At 44.9% G+C, this 27,598-nt stretch overlaps 1 protein-coding gene across 3 annotated transcripts; it reads right to left on the bottom strand.

Moving 5' to 3' along the window:
* On the bottom strand, positions 1 to 27,338 carry LOC133358533 (uncharacterized). Of its 3 annotated transcripts, XM_061576914.1 has the most exons (13): positions 27,133 to 27,338; positions 21,391 to 21,412; positions 21,176 to 21,247; positions 15,979 to 16,109; positions 13,171 to 13,273; positions 11,007 to 11,125; positions 10,265 to 10,343; positions 8,354 to 8,512; positions 5,565 to 5,627; positions 3,871 to 4,101; positions 3,101 to 3,202; positions 1,934 to 2,021; positions 1 to 419 (listed from the first exon to the last, which is right to left on the bottom strand). In XM_061576914.1, the coding sequence occupies exons 1-13, from the start codon at positions 27,183 to 27,185 to the stop codon at positions 331 to 333; spliced, it is 1,311 nt and encodes a 436-aa protein (XP_061432898.1). In that variant the 5' UTR covers positions 27,186 to 27,338; the 3' UTR covers positions 1 to 330. The 3 variants fall into 3 exon arrangements, with proteins under 3 accessions (XP_061432898.1, XP_061432883.1, XP_061432890.1); XM_061576899.1 differs by lacking the exon at positions 21,391 to 21,412 and having other exon boundaries at positions 15,979 to 16,146; XM_061576906.1 differs by lacking the exon at positions 21,391 to 21,412 and having other exon boundaries at positions 3,874 to 4,101; positions 15,979 to 16,146.
* Between the last annotated feature and the right edge of the window lie 260 nt (positions 27,339 to 27,598).

Here is a 27,598-nt window from a genome sequence, read left to right as displayed (position 1 = left end):
CCCCCCCCATGCATGTGTTAGCGTAAATATAAATGTGTCGTTAAACCCGCCACCGTCCGACACAGCCAATTTAGTGAGGTTTGTCACGTAAACAGAACACGCCAATTCGTTACTAGTACAGCACACCGGTGTGTTGGAGAGCAAATCCACAACGTTTACAATCTGAGTACCACGTTTCACCAGTAATTACAACTAGATTCATCAGGCGACATGTTCTGTTCACGTGACAAACCTTACTGAATTGGCTGCGTCGGGTGGTAGCGGGCTTAACGACACATTTATATTCACGCAATCTAACCCCAAGAAAAAACCTCTATTATAGATGACGACCTATTTACCGCTTGACATCAGCCGCTCCCAGGCGTCTGTGGTGCGATTCCCGGTGCTGACGCTTCGAACCCTGCGAGTCACTGCCGGGGCTGACAAGAATGCAAATGTGGAAGGTCAGCAGGGTGCTTCGATTCAAAAGGACACCCGTGCGAATCAGAGGCGCCAAGGAGCTTGCAATGACACGGACCGATGTTTTACTTGATCGTTGGTTGAAACGCATTGTTGCGTAATTGCTTAACACGTAAAAAGGGGCACAATGTGCGTGGTGGTTTAGGCTGTCGATCTGCCACCAACGGTTAGAAAACAGCATTTGTGGAAACATTATTTTGGCGATCCAACTCGTGGCATTAGCGGGGGCACACAAGGACAGAGAACAAAAAAAACGCAACACATTCGTCAATAACACTGTGTGGCCTTCAAAAGAAAAAATATATAATAGGCGACGTTTCGGGCAATGACCCTTCTGAATAGCGTCATTTAGCTGTAAAGGATTGTCCAGATGTCTTGTGACTCCCATTTAATTCTCTAAAACGTAATATTTTTGTAAGTGCATTTTATTTAAAACAGAAAATATATATGCGAATGAAAAAACAGTTAGAGGTCAATAAAGTTGGGGTCACACGACACCTGGACCACCCTGCAGACCAGGCTTCTTCACTCGTTTTCAGAGGGGGGGCCACTTTCACCAATGAGACATCGTCAGTGTGAGGGCCGCCACACATGTAAAACCATTGGGGCTTTGACAGCAGCACAATGATGATGATGATGGGGGGTGTTTTCACTTTTGTGTATTTTAGGGGGCCGCACGTCAGGGGCCGCACTAAAGGCCACCAGGGGAAGCCAGTGGCACCGCGGGTCTTGCTAATGAAGAACGCTGCTGAAGATTGCAAGGCAGTCGGTGCACGCATGTTCAGCTGTGCATCGTGAAGCATGTAGGGCGGTAAAGAGGTGGATATTATACAGTACGTGATGATCCTGCAGCACCGCAGCGTTCTGCATGTGGCAGCACGCACATGGGAAAGAGCACGGGCAGTGAGTGGCGAGCCAATTTGGCTGCTTTAAATGTCCACGTGATTATAATCTACTTCGTTGAGCTATCATTTGTGGCCAGACCGCCACAGAAAAAGAAGGGGACTTCACCTGGTAAAATCAAAATAGTTAAGTTGAATTTTTTCGTGTGATTGTTTAACTTTCCTATACTTTGCACTGCTATCGTATTTATGTCTTTTTTTCGTAACGTTCTGACCCGCCCCTACTGGAAATCTGTGAAAGAGAGCTTCAGAGTTCATCGGATTCCTCCAGGATAAATAAATATTCTGATTCTGAATTAGCACTATGCATGGAGTCTTTCTGCACACACACTCTGAAATTGATAACAATGTCTGCACTCGTGTTGCACACCGAGTTTACAACTTCTGTTGGCTCTTATCGTCCCTCTGGCGGAGAAGGCATCGCAACATCTCAAGACAATATTTATCAGTGGCAATTGGATCGGTTCAGTACCAAAAATCAGGCCCTGCTCTGGAACGCTGGCTAAAATATGCCCGAGTGCACAGAATGCTGTTGGAAAGATGAGGTTGTCAAATTCAATTGTCAGTGGCACCTGTGAGAGGCCTTGGGGCAGAATGGTCCCTGTATCCTGGAAATCGATGGCCCAGCGTCTTCTTCAGTGCCCATCTGCCCTTCTCTGGCTGAGACCAAACAAGATAAGAAATTCAACGAGCACATTAATACACGGGTGCATCCGCGAACAGTTTGGGGCATTGCTGAAATCGGCGTGCCCTCGCGTGCGATTGAGAATGCTTGGGTACAGTGGCTCGGAGCAGCAGTGAGTGGAAAGGTTTGTGCCACGTCTTAAGGGCGATCATATTTTTTTAATGTGGTGGCAGCATCCTCGGGTCCATGGGCTGAGTTCCCACTCCTGCATGGAAAAGTGGGTTTGGTGGTGGGGGTCTCATCTCCCCTGACCGACTAATCTAATCCTTTTTTTTTGTAATTATATCAGGAAAAACAACATTGAGGCAATCTACTCAGATATAATGTGATTGCTATAACACAGAAGATTGTATGTCTATTTTAAGTGGCTTCCGGTCTCTCTGTCTTTTCGTCTTTGCATCTCTAAATCTCTCTGGCTATCTATTTGGTTTGTCTCAGTGTATAGCGCTCTCTCCCTCTCTGTCACTCCCAATCTGCTAAGCCCCCGCTCAGTGGTAAGTTCTGAGCCTGGGGATTCACAAGCAATTCCAACATAATTACCATACTCACCATCGCCATGAAAACCATCGCCAATACCACCACCACCACAACTATAATCATTCCAACACCATTTTAATCACCACCATTGCCACCACAACAACTAAAACCACCATTATCATCCCCACCACCACCAGAACACAAAGATCTCCCGTATAGCCTTAACAGACGGTTGGGGCAAGTGCTGTTACCGAGCAACTATGAAGGCCAGCAAGGCACACGAGGTGGGTGGCCAGCACCACAAACGGACGCCTTTGTCTCCCGAGTGGCGATGTTTACAAACTGCTACAGGTACTCATTTGAGGTAGAGTCGACCGAGGGGAGGCCCAGAACCAATTCAGATTATCGTCAGTAGTGTTGGCCACGAGCGGGAATCGAACTCAGGTCCCTGAGTTCATAGCGCAATGCACGAACTGCTACACTACCGCTCCCCAGAACACAACCACCACCATCATGACCTCTAGGCTCAGCTCCACTGCACCACAGGCACGATTGCGCAATTCAATCAAGTGCTCACCTGGTCATGAGTGCCAGACAGCGTAGGTTCATCCGTGGAAGTCACGTGATCTTTAACAGCATCTGCAAATTTTAAATGCATTTTTTCTGTTGCTGGCGTCATCTGCAGAAAAATAATAAACAGAGGTCAGAGCATCTCGCTGTAGCCATGAGCAGAAATGCCAGAGATTGGTAAAATGCTGAAAAGGTTTATTTGATCGTTTATAATCAATATGTAATGTAAAAGCATGTAATTAAATCGATTTTGTTGGGTTAGGCCACAGAATGAACTGGCCATATTTGTGTCGTAAGATTCTCTACCACTCGACACAGCCATACAAATGAATTGTCACGTGGGTAAACCGTTAACACACCAATTATGATTGTTTCAGCTCACTGGTAAGTTGAATAACGATTCTGACAAATTTAGAAAGTTATTCTGACTTCTTGAATTCTGTCATGAAGATCCTTCGGCAAGCTTCAAGTAAAACGCCACGTGTCTAATTTTTAAATGAATTTGTGAGAATTTTGTTCTAACTCAGCGTTGATCAAGCTGAAATAATAACGATTGGTACATTGTTGAACGCCTGTGCACCACGTGACAATTTAACTAATCGCGCTATGTCGGGTCCTGGAGGGAGGGTTCTTACCAAAACACATCAGGCCAGATAATTAAGTGGCCTAACCCCCCCAGAAAAACCTCTATTGTGAATCGCTACCATTGGCTGCAAAAGCAAAAGTGTTGCACAAATGACAATGTTGCAAATGAGTCTGGCAGAGCAACGCAGAAACCACCTGCCGGGAGACCAGAGCGGTGGCGCCGTCGGAGGCTTCGGCGGAGGGTGTCGTGGGCGTCTCCTGGGCGGGCGTCGCGTGAACAGCGGCGGCGCTGCGAGGGCACGTCCGGCGGGCTGCCTGGGAGGACGCTCGCAAACTCCTGTGGCTCGTCGGGCGGCTCGGGAACATCGGAGCGGTCGTGGGCCTCGACGTCCGGAGCGAGTCGCGCGTGCGCGCCCCGCGCAGCTGGGGACAAGCGGCCAGCGGTTGGGTCAACCCAAGGGGGGTCGGCAACCCGAAATTACAAACAACTCAATATTTCAAGTGCCGCAATGCGCTATGGTAAATGCCAGACAGTGGTCCGTTAATAGATCGTGTCGCGAAGCAGCGGTCCTCCAAGAGCCGCCACACGCGAGCCCTGGGTGAACGGCTCGTGCCGGCCAAGGGGGCTCAGCTTTACGTGCGGACAAAGAATAATTAAACCCCATTGCCTTTGTAGGATGAATTATTGCTTTGAAGAGGTTAATGATTTTATTCAAAACTAAAAGAGGAATACATCTGTTTTTTACGTGGAGAGATGGATATATGAAGTAGATGTATTTACGTCTGGGATGTGACCTAATGGACTAATTTCTGTAATGATAACCTTTATCTTGATAATTGGTTCTTTACCCTTCTATCTGGCAACAAAACTGACACCTTTTTACAAGGAGTCATGTTTGCATAGACCGCAATACCTGCAGTCATAATACAAACAAAAGAACATAACTCTGATAATGTGCACTGTCCTTGAAGTTATCAGAGTTATGTTCTTTTATTTGTATTATGACTGCAGGTATTGCGGTCTATGCAAACATGACTCCTTGTAAAAAGGTGTCAGTTTTGTTGCCAGATAGAAGGGTAAAGAACCAATTATCATATTTTTACTGGCAAATGAGGTTCCCATAGTGTAGAAACTTTATCTTGTTTGTGCTTTTTTTTTGTGCTATTTCTTTATTTATGTTATTCATTTTAATTTTTCTTGCTAGTAGTAGTAGGGTTTTCATTTGTTTGGTAATGGCTGTATATGGGATTTGGTCCCCTTATACATAATTAATGTACAGCGTTATGGGATGCTATTCGCAGAAATTACGCTCCATGAAATGAAAGTGCTATTCTACTTCGGATTACTTATTTTGTAATTTGTACTGTCCAAAACGGCACGAATGATTATTATGCATTTTGATAGAAATTTGCGTCGAACTAAGGACCCCAAAGTGTCAAGCGAGGAGGGTCCTTGCCTGCACGATCGGCAGTTCTCTGCATCGATTCAAGTGCGGCTGGCTCTGCTGATGAAACACTGCATGTCGAGTTTGCTTGGATTGAATGAACGCCGCTGAAATTACGCATTCCCAGAAGGCTGTGCAGATGATGGGTTGTGTAGGATATACGTTTTATTAACGTGGAGAGAAGGGGCAATGTGAAGGAGATACATTGTCTGCTTATTTAGTTTGGTATTTAGATTTTCCACAACCATGCCAATGCTTAATTTGAGTTAATTAAAATAATGGCAATTATTTGGCTCAGTTTGTCAATAAACAAAATCCCTTAGGGTTATAATGAATAAACAGCAGGATAAATTAAGAACTGGATTAATTGTGGGTGCTAAAGAAGTGCAACGTACATACATATTGTATATAGTTGGTGGCTGGTAAAGCGTGACTAGCTACCTGAATAGCAGAGAGTTGCAGTTGTTGCTTCAGCATCTGGTGATGCGATTTCTCAGCCTCCATCTAGCGTTAAGTTTCACAGGAAACAAAAAAGTGACACCTTCAATAAATGACATAAACCAAAACGCGACCAAATCTGAAATAACATCGCTTACAAATGGTGCAGCCGTGGGATTACTTGCTTACGCCAGGCCTGGTGGAAGGGCCTTCGCCGAAGTATGTTGGCCTACTCTTCCATGCTGGCCAGACGTCTTGGAAAGCTGGGAGCGCAAGCACTTTACCTCAACCACAAGCCACCTGCCAATCGGCGACCTGTGATGCACCCACTTAGATTGTTGGGAGGACAGAAGATTCATGAAGCGTTGCGCCAAACTTGTGACCTCTTGCGGCAGCAGTTTGCATGAACTGCTCTCGCTGCCGTACACAGCACGGAGGGGGGCGGGGGGGGGGGACCACGGAGGGTGATCACGGGGTGATGGGCGACCACGGGGAGTGGCGCCGTTGCTTTAAGCGTCGTACTCCGCTTCGAACGTCGACCACCAGCTGAAGTTTCGCAAATCGCTGCTGGAGTTTGCGCATCAAGATGGAGAACCGTGTCCACAGAGTGACAGAGCCGACTCTCTCCAACTGAGCTCTCGATCGCTAGGGGACAGATGCTGGCGGTGACGTTTCTGACGAAGTCGAGCCATTGGATGCCACGGAGGCATCTTTGGCATCGCGTATGGAAGGACTGCAACCAATCCAAATCGGCTTGAAGCAATGTCCAGGCGTCCGCACCACCGTACAACGACAACACCGACACAGCACAGCACTGATAGACTCTCCATTTGACACCCAGAAGAAGGGGATGGGAAACCTAAGAAAGTTGCGCCATTTTTTTTATGATCTACGACTTCTGGATTGCAAGTCCACTGTGCTAAGCGTCACACCATGGCAGCATACCAAAGTATGGTTATTAAAAATGTACATGCCACCAGTAATTGTGCCATTCATGTCTGTGCTCGAGTAGACTGACCTCACTCAGATGTTAGGCTTCAAATTGTTATTTCAGTTGTCCGGTAGGTTCTGATTATTTTCACAAGCATATGGCATTATGAGCCAGAGGAATTTTTTTTTCAATATTATGTTGAGGCTATGCAGGCATGTGTTTTCCAAGAACTATTCCTATAATTTATTAACTGCCACAAAGTCTTGCTTTGTTTAAATACTCCATCATTTAGTGTGTATTCTTTGGGGCTTCTGTGTGTTGTTCTATGATTCATATTCATCATCATCAGGACTAGAATAGGCTTCAGTGCCGACTGAGGGTCCTCTGTTGTCACTCGTGATGGATGACTTCAAGATGATTGTCCATGCGACAATTTTCTATCTTGTGGGAGAGGAATGAAATATGATCATTGAAAAGTCAAAGCATTTTAAATGATGAATTTCATACTTAGACTTTCATGATTAATCTCATTATTCATAATTCATTAGGGTTAGATCGTCCTGTGGGCATAATTTAAATGTTTTGCTACAATCCTCCATCACCCGAAAGAGTCAATCAAATCAAGTTGTCACGTGGACAAATATGCCAATTGTTGAAAAGCAAAACTTTGAAAATGATATAGTTAAAATTGTCCACAGCACTTGCCCCGACAATCTGTTCAAGGCTATATGGGGGATCTTTGTATGCGTCTGTATTAATAAGTGGGACTTGACAGTCCGGGTTATCACAGTAAGCGCAGTAGTTAATAGGAAGCTTTGAGCTGGTGACAGCACCTGCTACTCACGTGAAGGCGATGTGACCTGAATAGCAGCAGCCTCATCAAATTAAGGAAAGTAGATGCGGTGAAATTCCACATTAAGGGTAGTTTGTAAATGTATTTTATATCTTCCTTCGTGATTATGGTTTTGCACTTTTTTCAATTTCGTATGTTGTGTTTTTTCTCTCCAATTTCTCTTTGATGGTTTGTACTCTTGATTTCTAATTGCTTCATATTCGTACTTCGTTTCATGCTGTTTGCTTGGCCCCGTCACTTTTGCAAAAGAGACGTCCCTTGACACTCTTGAGTTCTCAGCTGCGTTGCGCAAAATAAACTTGAAAACTCAACACATTGTTGATGCCTTTAACAGAAATAATAATGATTTACACTTCTATGCAACTGGGCCGAGACATATCTATGCCACCGTGGCAAGATGTTAACTATTTTGCCTGTTATACAGGAGGTCGTGGGCTCGATTCCAACCCTGATGCCTGGTGTATATTTGAAGTTGCATTTTCTCCCCGTGGTAGTGTGGATTTTTAATTCAGGTCCTCCGGTTTTCCTTCCACATTTAGAATCAACATGCGTTTAGAGTATTTGGCTGCTATAAAACGATTCTTTTTATTTTACTGGGTAAGGCCCACTGAGCGATTGAGCTCTCATTCAGAAGTGACCTGGCCACAATGATAGCTCCAAAAAGTGGCTTATCATGTGGTAATTCATATCAACCAAATATTTTCTAGCATGTTTCTAAATGCGTAGGGAAAACCCGGAGAACCCGGAGAAAAATCCACACGGCCACGGGGGGAAATTGCAAACTCCAAATATACAGCAGGCATCAGGGTCGGGATCGAACCTGCGACCTCATTCATACCAGGCGAGGTAGCTGACATCTCCCCTAAATTTCCACGTGATAAGCCACTTCAATGATCTCTAATTTGCGATAGCCAGATCTCTTTTGAAAAAGAGCTTTACAACTCAGTGGGGCATTACCTGATAAAATAAAAATAAAAGATATTGGTTTTTTTTTTCTTCTCGTCACACCTGCTGCTTCCATGGCTCGTCTGCCCCGCCGAAGGTCTTGACAGCGGCGCTTCCACCACGCTGCTCGCGCTGGGCTCGCTGCTCCTGCCGGTACAGCTTGTTCATGTGCTGCAGTCGCTTGGCGTCGAGGGTCATCAGCAGGGCCTTCATGTCGTCTAGCTGTACAGGGGACAACACAACCACGTAGACACGCGGCATGTGTTTCACGTTGATGTTCGTGCATAACGGAATGTTGAAATTTTAGTCCCAATTTTTGTATATTTTTAATTCACATGTAATAATAAAAATTCACTTTCAACACACCGTAGACACGCGGCACGTGTTTCACGTTGATGTTCGTGCATAACGAAATGTTGAAATTTTAGTCCCAATTTTTGTATTCACATGTAATAATAAAAAAAATCTATTTCAACACACCGTAGACACGTGCCACGAGTTTCACGTTACATCTTGTTGAGTTACGAAGTGTAGGAAGTTTAGCCCCTATTTTTTAATTCAACCATTAATAACTGCATCATACGCGTTTGAACATATAAAGTTCCAAGAGTGAAACAATAATTTTAATGTGAACATTGTTCGTGTTCTCATCATTTAAACGAAAGTGGCGTCTTTGTGACGGAACTTTTTGGTGGTAAAAGCACTGTCATGAAAGTGACATCACTTCCTGTTACATCTCAATTCGGATCAATCTGAAACATATATTCTTTGAAACATCCAAAATTTTAATCTGGGCCTGGTTTTTTGGGATTGTGTTGGATTCATCTGGAAATTGGAAGCTCATCTCTAGCATCCACTATCGCTGACTGCAGCCAGAATTATTAGCCTTTCGTAAGAATTGGCATTTTCCTATAACGCGGTAGTTTGAGTTCCTAAAGAACACCGCGCTATGGAAAAATCGCGTTATAATAAATAATATATAATAGAGGGTAAAGCCATGCCTGTAAAGCCACCCTTTACTTTTCATATCCAGTTTGTTATTTCTGCGAACGCCACTTCTCACCCGTAAAAAGACTAAACTGGCGAAGAGGAACACTTTTCTGTCAAACAATTTGTTTATGGCATCAGTTCTGCAAACTGTCGCATCGGCAGATCTTTGAGACGGCCAAATAAGCCCCACTCACCTGAGAGCCTGCTGGGCTGCATTGGAGCCATCTGTGAAAAGTGCACTTAGCACTCACAGCCTTTGGGAGTCGGTTGTTGGCTTTTAAAAACATTATACTAACAGCGTATAAAACCTGATTATATATATGCGTGTGTGTGAACTATTTTTGGGTAACAATATGAATGCAATGCACAACTCTTCTTTATGTTATACTTAACATAGTGGCAGGATTCCCTGACATGCATTGCCTTTAAACGTTGTGAGTCTAACATTGGAAATAAAACAGTTGTGTTAAGATGTTAAACCACAAAACAAAATCCTTACTCAAGGAATCCTGTCTGGATTAACCACACGTACTTGTGATGAACATGCTCTGATAATATATGCATTGTCTTTGAAACTGATTGGTCCACACCAGAGACAGCTTTTGAGCCAAGTATCAAAGTGTTAGACCAGAGAACGCCAAAAGCAATGTACACTTAGTTCGCCGAACCTCACAAAGGTCGTGAAATGAGATGGTTCTTGGTGAGAGGCGTTCAACTGCTCGTGAAATGAGATGGTTCTTGGTGAGAGGGGTTCAACTGTTCGTGAAATGAGATGGTTCTTGGTGAGAGGCGTTCAACTGCTTGTGAAATGAGATGGTTCTTGGTGAGAGGGGTTCAACTGCTCGTGAAATGAGATGGTTCTTGGTGAGAGGCGTTCAACTGCTTGTGAAATGAGATGGTTCTTGGTGAGAGGGGTTCAACTGCTCGTGAAAGCGCCCGTGGCGTATTGGCCACACGTTCGCTTTGCTCGACATCGATTCTCACCTCGTAAATCCCTCTGAAGCTTTTTTCCGTGGTTCCAACCCTCGCTTCGTGCAGGTGAATGGTGTCCAAAGCCACGCAGCTACGCACAAAGAGACACCCGTTGTGAGTGAGGCAGCACTGCCGGGCGTGATCCCGCAGGCAGACAGCAATTTGCTCCAGCCAGGGACAACTCCAAGACTGAGCAACACAACTAATGGGGCGCACGCGCTGACGATTATAACAGAGCAATTTCCTGCATAACCACGGCGCCTAGCATCGCTTGCTAATACCCCGTAGGTACAAATGTACATTTAGCAGTAGCACTGCAAAAACGTTTACCCAATGAACACTTCAATGTCGGCCAAATGTTGGCATGTGGTTGGAACCGTTGGGCAACACGTTTGACTAACGTTGGTTCAACGTTCCGTGTTTACTAGGTACACAGTTAAATTAGAATGATGCAATGACATAGAATCATTGTGTAAGACGTGCTATTTTCACTATACGTTCTTTGAAATATTCAACGACGCCACGCGTTGCTGTTATACCAACACGAACGTGAAGGAAGCAACATATTAAGCAAGATCCTAACTATACTCAAATGTTGAAAAAAAGTACTACTACCTTATAAGTAAAAAAAGAAAGCTATATAAAATATCTGACAATCTGGCCAGTAGCCCTTTATTCATAGCAAAACAACAAATAATTAATTGAAATGTGGGCGGTGTGACACCATGGTTATTCGCAATTGAAAATATCTCACAGAGGCAGGAGGTCCATGAATTCGTACATCTGGATTCTGCCGGGTTCCACGTATCCTTCGCTTTGCTTGCTGTGGATGTGCTGCATTAACCGCCGTGGCGCTGTGATCCGTCCGCACATCTGTAAGAGCAGCAGCAGCAGCGCACACAGCGCTGAGGATATGCAGCGGCACTTCCTGTAAACTTTTCTCAGTCGGTGTTAGCCACTGAGGCCATGACGGGTTCATGTTTTTATTCCTGTTGCTCTGTGCCCCCCCCCCCCCCCTGTACCATTCCCGTTTTGCTGTGATGTACACTGATGTCTGCTTCATTGAGGGAGATATTGGCACGTCAAATAACGATTGATTGATTCTTCTTTTTCTTGTCGTATGGCTGCAGGTGTAGATGCAGAGCGACATCTTACAGGTTCACATTGAGTTGGGTCAAGCCAGGTAAATGCATCAGGGCTGTGTCATCGCCGTGATGTCTCCTTCGTATTTGTGGATCGGGGCATTGTATCGTTATACGGTGTTACGGTCTGTTCTGGATGACCACAGTCACACACTACGTGGAGAGAGTTTTTAATTTACCATTTGTACATCAGGGTAATCCGCATCGACTGCCATGGTTTGTGCAGTGGATGCGGTTTAGGGTGGACCGTTGACTGATTGATTTTGTGGACATTTGAACCGGTGGTTGTAGATGCTGTTGCACCGGCAGCATCGCATGATGTCATTTTGTGCTCAACTGTGCGCAGAGTGCTCTTGATTGTCACTGATTTCCTGTTCAAAATACATCTTCCCTCAGGCATTTTGCATGTTCCTAGTATGCATCCAAGGGCTTGGTAAACGAGCCTCTAGTTTTGAGAGTGATGTTCTCATAGACAATACGAAACAAAGACAATAACAAGGGCACATTTCTCTGCGACTCTGAAATGAGCGTACGGACGTGCATCACAGAGCACACTGATACCTGGGACAATCTGGAACCGTCTCTGCCAACTGATGTCTGCTAAGCTCTGACAATCGCTACTTTTAAGACCGGACTGAATACATGAACTTTTTTTCTTTCTTCTGCTGAGTTTAATTTGAGTGAATATTTATCCTCAGCGCCATCTGCGTTTCCGTCTAAGCTCGTTGCTGAATATGGCCGCGCTTAACACATCTTTGATTTATTTATCGATACCACCTCCTCGTACTTTTTCAAACACTTCTGCAAACATGTCACATTTCCGCTACAAATCCTATTAAAGTTTTGTACTTATTGATGTTTGGATCTGTTCATACAAGGAGTTTGCAGGGGGGACACGGTGTGTTGTAGAGTGAATCCACAACATTTACAATTTTTGATTACGACGTTTCGCTTGCAATTACATCCAGCATCATCGGCAATTTGCCAGAATGTGTTAAGCAGCCAATGAGTAAGGAATGCCACGTGAACAAAACGTGTCAATTCATTACTAGTTCACCACACCGGTTGTGTGTTGGAGAGTAAACCCACAACATTTACAATTCGAGTAGGACATTTCGCCAGTAATTACAATGACCATCATCAGGCGACAGCCAGAGCTGTGGAGAAATCCTCCTGTTTTTATTCAGTTTAAATTCTTCAGTTATGTTTTTAGTTTTTTTTAAGTACTTTTCTGCCGCTGATTGACGTTTTTGGTGATTCAACTTTCTGTGGTTCCTTCCGATCGAACATCTTCCTGAAACAGTTCCTAATACGAGCGGAAAGATCCTTGAGCAGCCTGCTAGAGAACAGCAGGAGAGAATTTGGGCCCATTCAAGGAAAATTTCACAAAGTAAAAAATAACTGTTTACAGATTCGATTATTTCCAGAAGCAGATAGTAATAATAATTTGATGTTTCGAGCGTCATTCATGCAATTGCATCCCACACCGCTGCACATCAATAATTATCCAGTTCCGTACACAGATCAAAATAATCAAAAATACTTAACAAATAAAAAAGGTGGAGGGAGGAAATGAACGATACGACTAAAACAAGGGACAGGAAAAACACCTTATACTAATTATAATAATAGTATGACAACTTGTAACGTGCACAGTTTTGCCAATAAGCTGAAGTTATAGCGGGACGGGGAAGTGTGGAATGTTTTTTTTAAGTCCATTATTCAGACAAAGTATGACAGAGGATGACAGCGGAGATCGCTAGGAGATCGTGATACCTTGAGTGCCCGTATTAGGGTTCGTTCCTCCACCTCAATCCCTTTCTGGTCCAAGTGGTCGTACGCCGTGAAAGCCAGAGCAACGCTGCGTATTTCGGGAAAGCTGCCATGGATGATAACACGTAGTGGCGCACAGACACGGTTCGCGAAAACTGAATTCACTTATTTCAACATTTTAACGGTTGTGTAATAGAGCAGAGCCTTAAGTGATTTGGTTGCTAAGTGGGTAGAGTAAATACACGTTAAAGGCTTCATTCGTTCCGATGACATCGAAAGTTACCCATTTTCAGCCAAAAAAGATTTTACAATATTTAAACAATGGATATTCATGCATAAAGCTACAAACAACATTATAAACACGTAACATTAAAATAAACACGGTTAATCCATGCATTCATTAATATTCATTGGACCTACAAAAGCCTGCCATTAACAGGGGAATGGTCGGTAAGCGAACGCATTGGACTGGATGGAGGCACTCCACCACTATACACTATACACTACAATACACTATACACTACTCTACACTATACACTACTCTACACTATACACTACACTATACACTACTCTATATACTACACTACTCTACACTATACACTACACTACTCTACACTATATACTACTCTACACTACACACTACACATTGGGCTGTATGGAGGCACTCCATCATTATACACGACACTACTCTACACTATACACTACACTACTCTACAATATACACTACTCTACACTACACTATACACTACACATTGGGCTGTGTGGAGGCACTCAATCACTATACACTACACTACTCTACACTATACACTACACTACTCTACAATATACACTACACTATACACTACACATTGGGCTGTGTGGAGGCACTCAATCACTATACACTACACTACTCTACACTATACACTACACTACTCTACAATATACACTACACTATACACTACACATTGGGCTGTGTGGAGGCACTCAATCACTATACACTACACTACTCTACACTATACACTACACTACTCTACAATATACACTACACTATACACTACACATTGGGCTGTGTGGAGGCACTCAATCACTATACACTACACTACTCTACACTATACACTACACTACTCTACAATATACACTACACTATACACTACACATTGGGCTGTGTGGAGGCACTCAATCACTATACACTACACTACTCTACACTATACACTACACTACTCTACAATATACACTACACTATACACTACACATTGGGCTGTGTGGAGGCACTCAATCACTATACACTACACTACTCTACACTATACACTACACTACTCTACAATATACACTACACTATACACTACACATTGGGCTGTGTGGAGGCACTCAATCACTATACACTACACTACTCTACACTATACACTACACTACTCTACAATATACACTACACTATACACTACACATTGGGCTGTGTGGAGGCACTCAATCACTATACACTACACTACTCTACACTATACACTACACTACTCTACAATATACACTACACTATACACTACACATTGGGCTGTGTGGAGGCACTCAATCACTATACACTACACTACTCTACACTATACACTACACTACTCTACAATATACACTACACTATACACTACACATTGGGCTGTGTGGAGGCACTCAATCACTATACACTACACTACTCTACACTATACACTACACTACTCTACAATATACACTACACTATACACTACACATTGGGCTGTGTGGAGGCACTCAATCACTATACACTACACTACTCTACACTATACACTACACTACTCTACAATATACACTACACTATACACTACACATTGGGCTGTGTGGAGGCACTCAATCACTATACACTACACTACTCTACACTATACACTACACTACTCTACAATATACACTACACTATACACTACACATTGGGCTGTGTGGAGGCACTCAATCACTATACACTACACTACTCTACACTATACACTACACTACTCTACAATATACACTACACTATACACTACACATTGGGCTGTGTGGAGGCTTGTTGTTAAGCGATTAGTCGTGAACAGGAGTGGTCGTTAAGAGTAGTAATCGTTTCAACTTGTAAAACACCGCACGGTTTTCATTCGCTGCTGAAGACAGACAACGGCTCAGAGGCTGGAGGAGGAACCGCAGACAAGCGGGAAAGGCAGCCTCGCGGTGAGCCGGTGCCAATCCCCCCTCCCTCCCCAAAGCTCTGCGGTTCTCTAGATATTAAGGTGTTATCGGACAATTAATGAGAAAAAAAACCCGGAGGACCCGTTACAGGTGTGCGTAGCCACCACCACCCAGCTAAAATGACGGATGCTCTTTGTATTCAGAGGATTTTATTTGTCGTTTTCCCCAGGTCTGCATTTGGGCTGCAGGCCGAGTGCCGGAACGAGAGGAGAGTTGGGACAGCAGGGCTGGGGTCACTCATGAGGAGGTGACCGGGTGGCTCGCAGAATGTGTCCCCAATGCGGGAAACCGCCAAGAATAGCAGAGGCCCGGCCACACAGCGCTGCGCACGGGTGAGAGATTCGTATTTAAGCAGAATGTTCGGGTACCTCTGAGCGAGTAAATTGGCCCGTTTTATTTTCATGCAACGCAAAAAGAACCGCGACAAAGGGAGGGGAGATACAAAATCTCTGCGGACTACATCCCCAACTCAGCCCTCCTGGGTCCAGAGATAGGGGGGGGGAGAAATTGGGCTCGCTGCCCGCCTCAAGCGCGCTGGGACTGCGAGTAGGAGGACAAACCACACGGCCTCTTCCCAAACGGGCCACGTTGCCTGTTTGTGTACTGACGTGGTCCTACCTCAGTGCTCTGGCATCCAGCAGCTCGATGCATTTCCTGATGACGGCCGCATTGTGGTAGCCGGTCTTGAGGTTGTACGTGAAGTGAAGCGGTTCGTAGAGGTGGCCCAACGCGATGTGCTTCAACAGCTCCTGCGACACGGAGCACGCCGTGACGCCTGACGACCGGCTGCGAACCGATGTTTTACTTTAACTCGATGCTCGTACTGGCTGCATGTAAGTTGATTTTCAATGAGAGGAAGCCAAACATTTAGAATGAGTTACTTCCTTACCAATCACACAAAGCAGCGCGATGAGTGATGTGACAGTCCACGTATTTACTGTGGTGGATTTGGACTGAATATCAAACCATATCAACATGGAATGTCGCTAAACGCATTCTAAATTGAAAAACTAATTTCTATAGAACTGCCTGTTGTGTTTAGTTTGTTGTCCTTCCCCCGCGCCTCCGATTATCCACGGTTGGCTACGTAGGGTGGTGCGAAAGAAGTTCAACGTACATGCATACAATACACTCACCCACGTATTCACTCAACCACCCACTCACTCACCCAGTCACTCACTCACCCAGTCACTCACTAGCTCACTCACTCACTCACCCAGTCACTCACCCAGTCACTCACTCACTCACTCACCCAGTCACTCACTAGCTCACTCACTCACCCAGTCACTCACTCACTCACCCAGTCACTCACCCAGTCACTCACTCACCCAGTCACTCACTAGCTCACCCACTCACCCAGTCACTCACTCACTCACTCACCCACGTATTCACTCACTCACCCAGTCACTCACTAGCTCACTCACTCACCCAGTCACTCAATAGCTCACTCACTCACTCAGTCACTCACCCACTCACTCACTCAGTCACTCACCCAGTCACTCACTAGCTCACTCACTCACTCACTCACCTAGTCACTCACTCACCCAGTCACTCACTCACCCAGTCACTCACTAGCTCACTCACTCACCCAGTCACTCACTAGCTCACTCACTCACTCACCCAGTCACTCATTAGCTCACTCACTCACCCAGTCACTCACTCACTCACTCACTCACTAGCTCACTCACTCACTCAGTCACTCACCCAGTCACTCACTCACTCACTCACCCAGTCACTCACTCACTCACTCACTCACTCACTCACCCAGTCACTCACTCACTCACTCACCCAGTCACTCACTCACCCAGTCACTCACTCACCCAGTCACTCACTCACTAGCTCACTCACTCACTAGCTTACTCACTCACCCAGTCACACACTAGCTCACTCACTCACTCACTAGCTCACTCACTCACTCACCCAGTCACTCACTAGCTCACTCACTCACCCAGCCACTCACTCACCCAGTCACTCACTAGCTCACTCACTCACCCAGTCACTCACTCACTCACTCACCCAGTCACTCACTAGCTCACTCACTCACCCAGTCACTCACTAGCTCACTCACTCACCCAGTCACTCACTCACTCACCCAGTCACTCACTCACTCACCCAGTCAATCACTAGCTCACTCACTCACTCACCCAGTCACTCACTCACCCAGTCAAACACTAGCTCACTCACTCATCCAGTTACTCACTAGCTCACTCACTCACTCACCCAGTCACTCACTCACTCACCCAGTCAATCACTCACTCACCCAGTCACACACTAGCTCACTCACTCACTCACTCACTCATCCAGTTACTCACTAGCTCATTCACTCACCCAGTCACTCACTCACTCACCCAGTCACTCACTAGCTCACTCACTCACTCACCCAGTCACTCACTCACTCACCCAGTCACTCACTAGCTCACTCACTCACTCACTCACCCAGTCACTCACTAGCTCACTCACTCACCGAGTCACTCACTCACTCACCCAGTCACTCACTAGCTCACTCACTCCCTCACCCAGTCACACACTCACTCACCCAGTCACTCACTAACTCACTCACTCACCCAGTCAATCACTAGCTCACTCACTCATCCAGTCACTCACTAGCTCACTCACTCACCCAGTCACTCACCCAGTCACTCACTCACTCACTCAGTCACTCACTAGCTCACTCACTCAACCAGTCACTCACTAGCTCACTCACTCACTCAGTCACTCACCCAGTCACCCAGTCACTCACTAGCTCACTCACTCACCTAGTCACTCACTCACTCACCCAGTCACTCACTAGCTCACTCAACCAGTCACTCACTCGCTCACTCACTCACTCACCCAGTCACTCACTCACTCACCCAGTCACTCACTAGCTCACTCACTCACTCACCCAGTCACTCACTCACCCAGTCACTCACTAGCTCACTCACTCACTCACCCAGTCACTCACTCACCCAGTCACTCACTAGCTCACTCACTCACCCAGTCACTCACTAGCTCACTCACTCACCCAGTCACTCATTAGCCAGCTCACTCAACCACGGACGCTTGTGTTGCGCCCAAAACGTCGTGATTTATTTTATTTTATACCTACGTGACTTTACCGAAAGAACCAAAGAGTACAGGTCCCATTCATTCACTTGATTTGACGGCAGTGCATATTTAAAATAAAAAAAACGTGAATCATTCACGGATAATTTGATGTATTTGCGACTTCTCTTATCCGCAAATATATCGCAAATAGGATTTCGTTACGCAAAGACTTAGGGGAAAAAATTACAGGAAGAATAGGATCGCAGATAATAGGAGTTTCTGTCACCCTACAGCTGCTGCGAATAATAGGGCCACGGATGAGCGGAGTTCTCCTGCCCAGGGTGTTCCCTATCTGCTCCGCGTCCACACACCCCACCACCACAATTTAGCATCAATGAATATGAATAAAGTTTGAAGCTTACTTACTTTTGTGTGAATACAGTCATTATTTGTGTTGATACAGCGCCCTGATACCCGGTGGCGTCTCGGAGCACGTTACATGCGAGAACCAACTCTAAATTAAACTATCTTTTATTTGACCAGGTAAGGCTCACTGAGCCATATCACTCTTTTTCCGAAGCATCCTGACCATGGATGATAGCTCAACGAAGTGGCGTACCACGTGGGCATTTATAGACGCAGAATTCTCTAAACGCGTGACGTTGATTCTAAATGTGGAGGGGAAAACCAGAGGACACGGAGAAAATCCTTGCGACTACAAGGAGAGAGAGACGCAAACTCCAAATATACAGCAGCAGGCGTCAAGGTCGGGATCAAACCCACGACGTCCTGTACACCAGGCGAGGTAGTTAACATCTCCTAGCCACGATGATGATGAGAGAGAGAGACGCAAACTCCAAATATACAGCAGCAAGCGTCAGGGTCGGGATCAAACTCACGACCTCCTGTAGACCAGGCGAGGTAGTTAACATCTCCTAGCCACCATGATGATGAGAGAGAGAGAGACGCAAACTCCAAATACACAGCAGCAAGCGTCAGGGTCGGGATCAAACCCACGACGTCCTGTACACCAGGCGAGGTAGTTAACATCTCCTAGCCACTGTGGCGCCCCCACACATCTCACGGCCTTTAAAAACAAATTTGAAAGGGCAACCCCGAGTAGCAGCTGTTTCTTTCTGCACAGAGTGACTCAGCAGCAGTCCGGATAAGCATGAGTCTGTCAGCATGGGAGTGATGATTGCTGTTACGTGTACTCTCTATTGAGCACTTTGGGGGGTAATTTTTTCTTAATTTGTCAAATCTGGAACATAAACCAACGCTGCTGAAATTATGAACTCCCGGAAGGCTGCGTGGCTGATAGGATGTGTAAAACAAGGTTGTTTTATGTTGAGGGACAGACACATTGTGTGGAGGGACAGACACATTGTGTGGAGGAGGCAGTCTTGTATGCGCATTTATTTTGTTACTTTGAAGCCGTTCATCTCCCAGACTGCTATGATGAGCATGACACGAGTTAATTTAAAGTCCCACAAGAAACAAACTAAACGTACCACGCTATAATGATTAGCACGGTTGGCTGCGTACGGCGCAAACGAAGTTTAACATGCATACAGTACTGTACAAACAAATGCTTCACAACTGCCTCTGGCCAATGATTGCGGAATCGCACGGTGTACAATGTATTTATTTGCTACACGTGAAACATTGACAGCCTCCGTGTAGATATCCGCTCTGCTGCACCGTGTAACTACGTGCTGGGTGCACTGCCCTTCTGGGCATCGGTACGATAACAGTCCATCTAAAAAGCGTTCTATCAAAGGATAGAGGTTTAAGTATTCATTACGCTCTCGAAAGATATGTCATCAAGCCCAAGAGTGTCCTTAAAAAGTGTTTAATGCACGTGCATGCTGATAATAAACCGATAGAAGCTCTAAAAAGAGAGGGCATAGCATGTAATAAACAAGACATGATTGACAGGGCTAGTCTTCTGACTTGTAGTGGCACGCACAGTAATTAAAACACATGTACTATTGGCACAGCCGAGGTTCACGCATTCACAATCACCATCAGGGAAGGCGTTTTTACCTATTAACCTGATACAGATTTATAGTAGCCAAATATTTAAACAGTGTCGCCATGGTGGCGAGACGTTAACTGCCTCGCCTGGTATACAGGAGGTTGTGGGCTCAATCCCGACCCTGACGCCTGCTGCTGCTGTATATTTGGAGTTGGCGTGTCTCTCTCCCCGGGGGGTGTGGATTTTAATCCGGGTCCTCCGGTTTTTCCCTGAGTTTAAGAGTATTTGGTTGCAATAAATGTCCACGTGATGAGCCACTTCGCAGAGCTCCCATTTGTGGGCAGGTCGCTTCTGAAAGAGACCGATATCTTCGTGGGGCCTTACACGGTAAAATAGAAATGTGTTTAAATAGCTTAGTTGAAACAACTTGGCCAAGTACTTACATTGGGTGACAGACATGACGTTACGGAAAACAAGCCTGCACGAATATATATATTTTTTTAAACAGATATTTTGTTAGATCATCTGCAAAGTGTGTGGGGAAATTACACTGTGCAGCAACAGGAACACATGGGCAAACGTCGTGAGAATTATTTTATTATGTTTTATTTGTATTATTTTATTACTTCCCTTCTACGTGACTTTACCGAAAGAACCAAGAAGATGATTTTAGCGTTTCTTTAAATAATACATGATACATTTGAGCAGGCCAACAACTTATATATAGTGCCGGTGAACATTGACTTTCGTATTTATTCAAAGGATTTCGAAGTACACTGTAATGTGTACTCAAGAGTATCCATTCGTTACCTTTGAGCTGAGGCCCAGTTCGCCGCTGTAGCCAACGCTGTGCAAACAGTTGACAATTGTATTCCTTGGGTACTGATGGAAAGAGAAAACAACAATATGTATGAATGTAATGAATCTGTGTGTTTATACAGGACTGTGATACAGATACAATTAGAACGAAAGGTGTGCGGTCATTTGTCCTGTTCAAAAACAAAATGTGTCGGTGGACTACTCACTCCCAATGCTGTTGCAAGGATCCTGGGAAGGGAGGAGAAACCACGGTTATGCATGTGTAGTATCGTGTATTTAAGTCTCAAAACACGGACGGTGGCAATTCACCCGCGGTAATCGCCGTCGGGTTCTCTCCGACACAGCCGGCAAGATTCGTTTAGGTAAACTTCCACATGGCCCCAATCAGCGAAAACCCAATCAGGGTACAAGAAAGTGAGATGATTTGATGACACTGAAGGAGTTACCGTGCTACACCACGCACGTGTTGCGGAGCCATCAGGAAGGAGATCGTTCATCGTGAGGGAAATCATTGCCATGGAGTTGGAGGCCGAGCAGAGGGGGGTGGAATATTCAGTTTGAAATGACAAGCTCATGCATAGGGGACGTCCATAAATGATGTCACGCGATTTTTGACGATTTTTGACCCCCCCCCCCCCACCCCTGGTCACACGGCGTCACAAAAAGTCAGACACCCCCTCAAATATGACGTCACAAAGCTCTGCCCCCCCCCCCCCAAATGAAACATGCTTCAAATCGCTTTAAACTATTGTCATTGTAGTGCGTATTTAATGTGGCGCTGCACTCTGATGTTGTAGGAGAAAACATTTATTAATAAGTCTATTTAATTAAGTAGAACGTGTTGTCTATATTTATTTAAAGTTGCGCATTTTGATGTGACGTCACATTTCTCAACCCCCCCCCCCTCGTCACCCATCGTCACAAATGTCTGACCCCCCCCTCCTAGGTGCGTGACGTCATTTATGAACGGCCCCATACTGCGTTACCCACGACAAATTACTCACAAATTGCTCAATAAGTACGTGCCCATCGCGAACAGTCAGAGTAACACGATCGGGAAGGCGGTGGGTGGAAGAAGACGCTGTTCGGAGCGCATTGGGAGCTCCGTGCAAAGACGTTTGCAAAACGTCGTCACAGGCCGGAAAGCCAAAATGGTGACCAAAATAAAGGTTTTTGGGTTAGATCGCGTAAAAATAAATGTGTCGCTAAACCCGCCACCACCCGACACAGCCAATTATTAAGGTTTGTCACGTAAACAGAACGTGCCTATTCGTTTCTAGTCGAGCACACCGCTTGTGTGTTGGAGAGTGAACCCACAACATTTACAATTCGAGTCCCGTGGCGTTTCGCCGGTAATTACCCAACAGCAGCAGATACACCGCAGATGACGAACACATTCTGGCTGAAACAAAATAGGTGATGGAATAAACTTGCATCTATTTAGTCCCCCCCCCCCCCCCCCGAGTTATTCTTTAACAATCGTTCGACTGCTGCACGTTTTGTCTCCAAGACATTCAATAGTGACCCATTCCCTGCCCTATTTAATCAATTGTCTTTTCGTTAAATTACGTTCAAGATTTCAGTTTTTCTTTTTTTAAACGGCTGCCCGCATGCAATGGGGGCAGCCATGGAGCCACGCGTGGCGAGTTGCCGACCCCTGCCCAAGCCGGAAGGGTTCCAGGGGGACACGGCACATGGGCTGAACACCGCTGGTTTAAGAGTGATAGTCACAATTTATAAACGAAAGCCTTCATACTCTTTGGTTCTTTCGGTAAAGTCACGTAGGTATCAAATAAAATAAATCACGTTTCGGACGCAACACAAGCGTCCGTCATCAGGTGGGAAAGCTGATGACGGACGTGATTTATTTTATTTTCTACCTACGTGACTCTACCGAAAGAACCAAAGAGTATGGATTCCTGCAGTCACGAGAGCTTCAAATCAAGATTGAAAGCAACAGCCAGTACCAAACCTTTTGCGACTTGGAGCATATCTCATCTTATTGTCATTCATATAGCGCCTTGATGCAAGGCGCCTTGATGCAAGGCGCTGGACGATACATTTACTATTTGTACGGCGGAAGAGTGATGAGATGATGAGTTGACGAGGATGGCCGTGCACGATGAATATGATGATGCGTGAAATGAACGACGATGAAAGTGACAATGAGTGGGTTAATGATGAGTGCGTGTAATGATGAATGGGTCGGCGAAAGTTGGGAAGAAGAGGGCATGGCGGTGTTGATGATGGGGAAGGGAAGGGGGAAGAGGCGTTTGGGTTATTGAGAGCGATGATCGGTGTTTTACGGGAAGAGCGAATAAGAAACAGTGAGGGTGATTCTGATATCTTTAAGTGGATTTGTTTAAAATGTGGATGGAACGACGGAGAGGTGTAGCCTGGTGGGTGGCTGGGTGGCTGGGTGGGTGAATGTTGACACTGGTGGTGAGACTAGGCCATACAGAAGGCTGTCTGCTGTAGGCCAATCAGTTTCAAAGACAATGCGAATATAATAATTATCAGAGCGTGTTTGCATGTTTTGCCACAGGTACATGTGGTCGATGCAGACTTGATTCCTTGCACAAGGGATCAATTTGGTGTTTGAACATTTTAACATCTGTTTTATTGTCAGACACGATCAAACATATTATTATTGTTCATACTGGGGGTGATTATTATTCTTAGGTTTTTTCGGTTAAGTCACGTAAGTAAAAATATCAAAATAAAAATAAAATAAAAATAAAAATCACGACGTTTCGGAGGCAACACAAGTCTCCGTCATCAGGTGAGACGGAGACTTGTGTTGCCTCCGAAACGTCGTGATTTTTATTTTTATTTTATTTTTATTTTGATGTTTTTACTTACGTGACTTAACCGAAAAAAAACCTAAGAATATGAATCTTTGCAGTCACGAAAGCTTCAAATCTAGAACTGGGGGTGATTGTTTGACGTGTACGGGGCAGGTTGTTCCAGTTTAAGGGGACCACAAGCGAGAAAGAAGGGAATGGTGATTGGGCACAAGGAGAGGGGGAACAGAGACAGCTGGGATTGTGGACTGAAATGAGGGAAGCGAGATGCCACGTTGGGCAATCTTCCACCTGTTCAAGAGACGGAGCTGCGTTGCGCCGACTGGAATATCAATGCAGTCCAGTATAGAGCATTTGAAACGTATTGCCTGCAGACTGCAGTGCAATGACAACTGCTGATGTAACGTGTGTGCGTTAAAGGCGAATGGAACACGAGATGTGGACGTATACAGTTACAATGCTGCTTAGCGTTTCTATGCAACTGCTTCTCACGACGCGATACAACAGGGGTGTGTGTGTGTATTCTTAATTTGAGGCGGAATCGAAATATTTTTTCGGTTGAAGACAGTAGCTGGCCATCGAACAAAGACGGTCACTGCATCGCGCGCTTTCAGATGTGCTTCCTTCTGATATTAGCAAGTCACTGGAGCTATGCTCTTTGAATCTAGATTGAAAAAAACTAATTTCTTTCGAACTGCTTTTTTGTTTAGTTTTTTGCCCTTCCCCCGCGCCTCTGATTAGCACGGTTGGCTACGTACGGTGCGAAAGAAGTTCTACTTTCAGTTCAGTTCAACTTTCATACAGAGAGGAGAAAAGGAATGTCTTGAGCCTGGACTTGGAACAGGGGCAGGTGAGTGAGGTGAGTGATTTGAGTCGACAGCACGGATGGCCAGGGAAGCGAGTTCCAGACAGTGTGGACAACAGCGGAGAAGGAAAGACATCCCGACATTGAAACTAAACACGTTACACTCCCTTCAAGGGAAGTGCAGTATAAAAAAATTAACCCGTAAAAACAAAGTTTTTCACTATAAATCCTTTATATGCGTGGCGGCTAGAGTCCTCTCGTCCTCTGGCTTGAGATGGCTGCCACCTATGGGTCAGATGATTGTCTGCCACCATTAAGCAATTGGTAATTAAATATTTAAAAACGTTTCCCTAAACAGTGTAAAATTTTGGAAAAAAATTTTCACGAAAATCAATTGTCACGCACAACGAGTCTGTGCAAAATGTCAGCTCGATTGGATCACGGGAAGTGGGTTAAAAAACGACCGAAAGATTTGCACGGTCGTAAGCAAGCAAGCACGCAAGCACGCAAGCAAGCAAGTGAACTTAATATAAAGGATTTAAAAATGAAAAGGTTTGGGACAAAGGCCCTTCTTCATGGCGCACAGAGAGGCCACCGAGGTAAAGTGAATAAGCCTTGGAGACTGCTCTTTACACCACGGGCCTGATGAGAATTGGATTAAAACATTGTTTTCCGATGAGCAGTTTGAATTTGACATTTGAATAGTTACGCAATTCAGTGTGCGAGATTCTCCGTCAGCTATCGCGCTGCTCTTGTTCAACAGTCTCGGTGCTGTCGATACATTTCATACAATAATCCCATGTTATCTTCTATGTAAATGAAGACCTTAATCTGTATGTACGTCTCAAAAACCTCGAGGGTACTTTCCGACAAGGTAAAAAGCTGACATGTGGTACATATTGTAGGCAGCTTTTAGGAGACAAAAACATGCAGAGAAATCTGAAAATCCCCAATGGTTTCAAATGTATGGCGGCCCTCGCACTAATTATGTCTTTCGGCGAAAGTGCCCTCCTCCCCTCGGAAAATTTGTGAAGAACACTGGCGTGGATTGTGTGTGACCCTTTATAGCACGCGTTTTCTCTTCGTGTTTAATTAGCGGCACAGAAGCTGACGCGTAGCCAGCCGTCAGGACAAAATGCGTTGTCATATTTGAAACACTTTGCTATGGATTGTGTCTATTTTTGGCAACCGTTTGGAAAATGTTGCCAATTTTCTTTTGGGCAAGTCCCTCGTAGCAACGCCACTTTAAATGAAAGTTTTGCCCGTTTTGGATCATATTTACGAGAGTTATTGTGACCTTAGGCCCCCAAATCTAGATTTTAAGTGCCCCACAAAATGTTTGTGCCTGGTGTCATTCAGAAACCGTTCAAAATATAACATTGCGCTTTTTTTCATTTGATAGAGCGTTAAACAACAAACACAATTAAAGCGAGAACCACTGTTCTATCTTTGATTGTTTTTGAGATATTTCAGATTTACGTAGTTTTGAATGAAAAAATACGCATTTGATAATGTTCAAATCTGAATACTTCCAAAACGGTAAAAGATATGAGAGCTTCCCTTCATAGAGAATAACGTTAATTCATTTTGTTCTTTCTAATTAAAAAAAAAACGGAATCTTGAAAATGAGTGGTTTCCGATGAGGACGTCTTTAAATCTAAGAAGTTGAATCAAGTCATCAACAAACATTTTTTTGCGGAAAAATAAAAATTTTTGTAGTAGTTGTTAGTTTCTTATCGTCGATCATAATTGTAAAAAATCATGAGGTCCATTATTATATTTCTTTTAAACGTTTGCCTGGCGAAGATAGGCTTTATGAACTAGTAATAAATACATCAGCAAGGTACAATAATATAGTATCAATGTAAAAAAACATCGTTCCACGGATAGTATATTTATCAGGCCATCTCCACGAGTGCATTTGGTACCATGGCAGGAAAAGGGCATTCCTGACACTGCTGTGACTGCAAAATGGGCAATACAAACTGACCACAGTGAATCAGTAGCAGTGCGTGGGAAAACACACATTTGTGTCAGCTTTGTGCAAATCAAGATTTAAAGTTATCACATAAATACCGATCAAATCAAAGCAAATGACGGCTGCTCATGTATTCACTTCGGTGAAGGGGTCTACCTTTGTAATTCTCCGTAACATTTTGTAAGAATGTAAAAAACAACCCTCCATGATCAATTATTAAAATAATCCACTTAAACGCATCAATAAAACAAATGAATTGTACTACCTGTCAAACATAGTGTTCACACAACTACACAGCTCATGTCACCTCTAATCAAGCCAGTCAGGACCGACCATGCACACAAGGGTATTTACGTCTTACCTTAACTCAGCCCAGCTGTAGTAATGTGCCGTGTCGGGAAATGCCACTCCCATTATGAATGTTTAACCGTTGCACCTAAAACGTCCAAATGGTCTGCATTTTTACATCTACTTTAAAGCAGCTCAAACTATTCGCATAGCATCTGTAAAACCAAAGCCACAGGCAAGGCCCCATGCGTGCCTTCCTTGTTGTCGGATTGTTGTTGTGCTGACCTGCCGCTGAGTCTTTATGACATAGACATGTTTCCATGGACTCCAGTATCCAACAACAAACCGTAAAGCTGCGAGTCATGTGGGGGCAGAAGCGAGGGCCATTGTCCCCCCTTGCGTGGACTCGTGCGGTGTTATCTTTACGCCTCATTGTTGTGGCAGAACGACGACGTCAGCTCGCCGTTCAGTCACGTTTGGCGTCGTGTCCATACCGCCTGGTGTGGAGCTGGCCCGAGCTGGAGGCTGTGTGCGCCACG

The sequence above is a fragment of the Lethenteron reissneri genome, chromosome 7 (genome assembly GCF_015708825.2).
Source record: "Lethenteron reissneri isolate LAM-NWPU_2019-01 chromosome 7, ASM1570882v1, whole genome shotgun sequence".
NCBI lineage: Eukaryota > Metazoa > Chordata > Hyperoartia > Petromyzontiformes > Petromyzontidae > Lethenteron > Lethenteron reissneri.
Note: the sequence above shows the minus strand (reverse complement) of the source record. Positions and strands in the feature narration are given on the sequence as shown.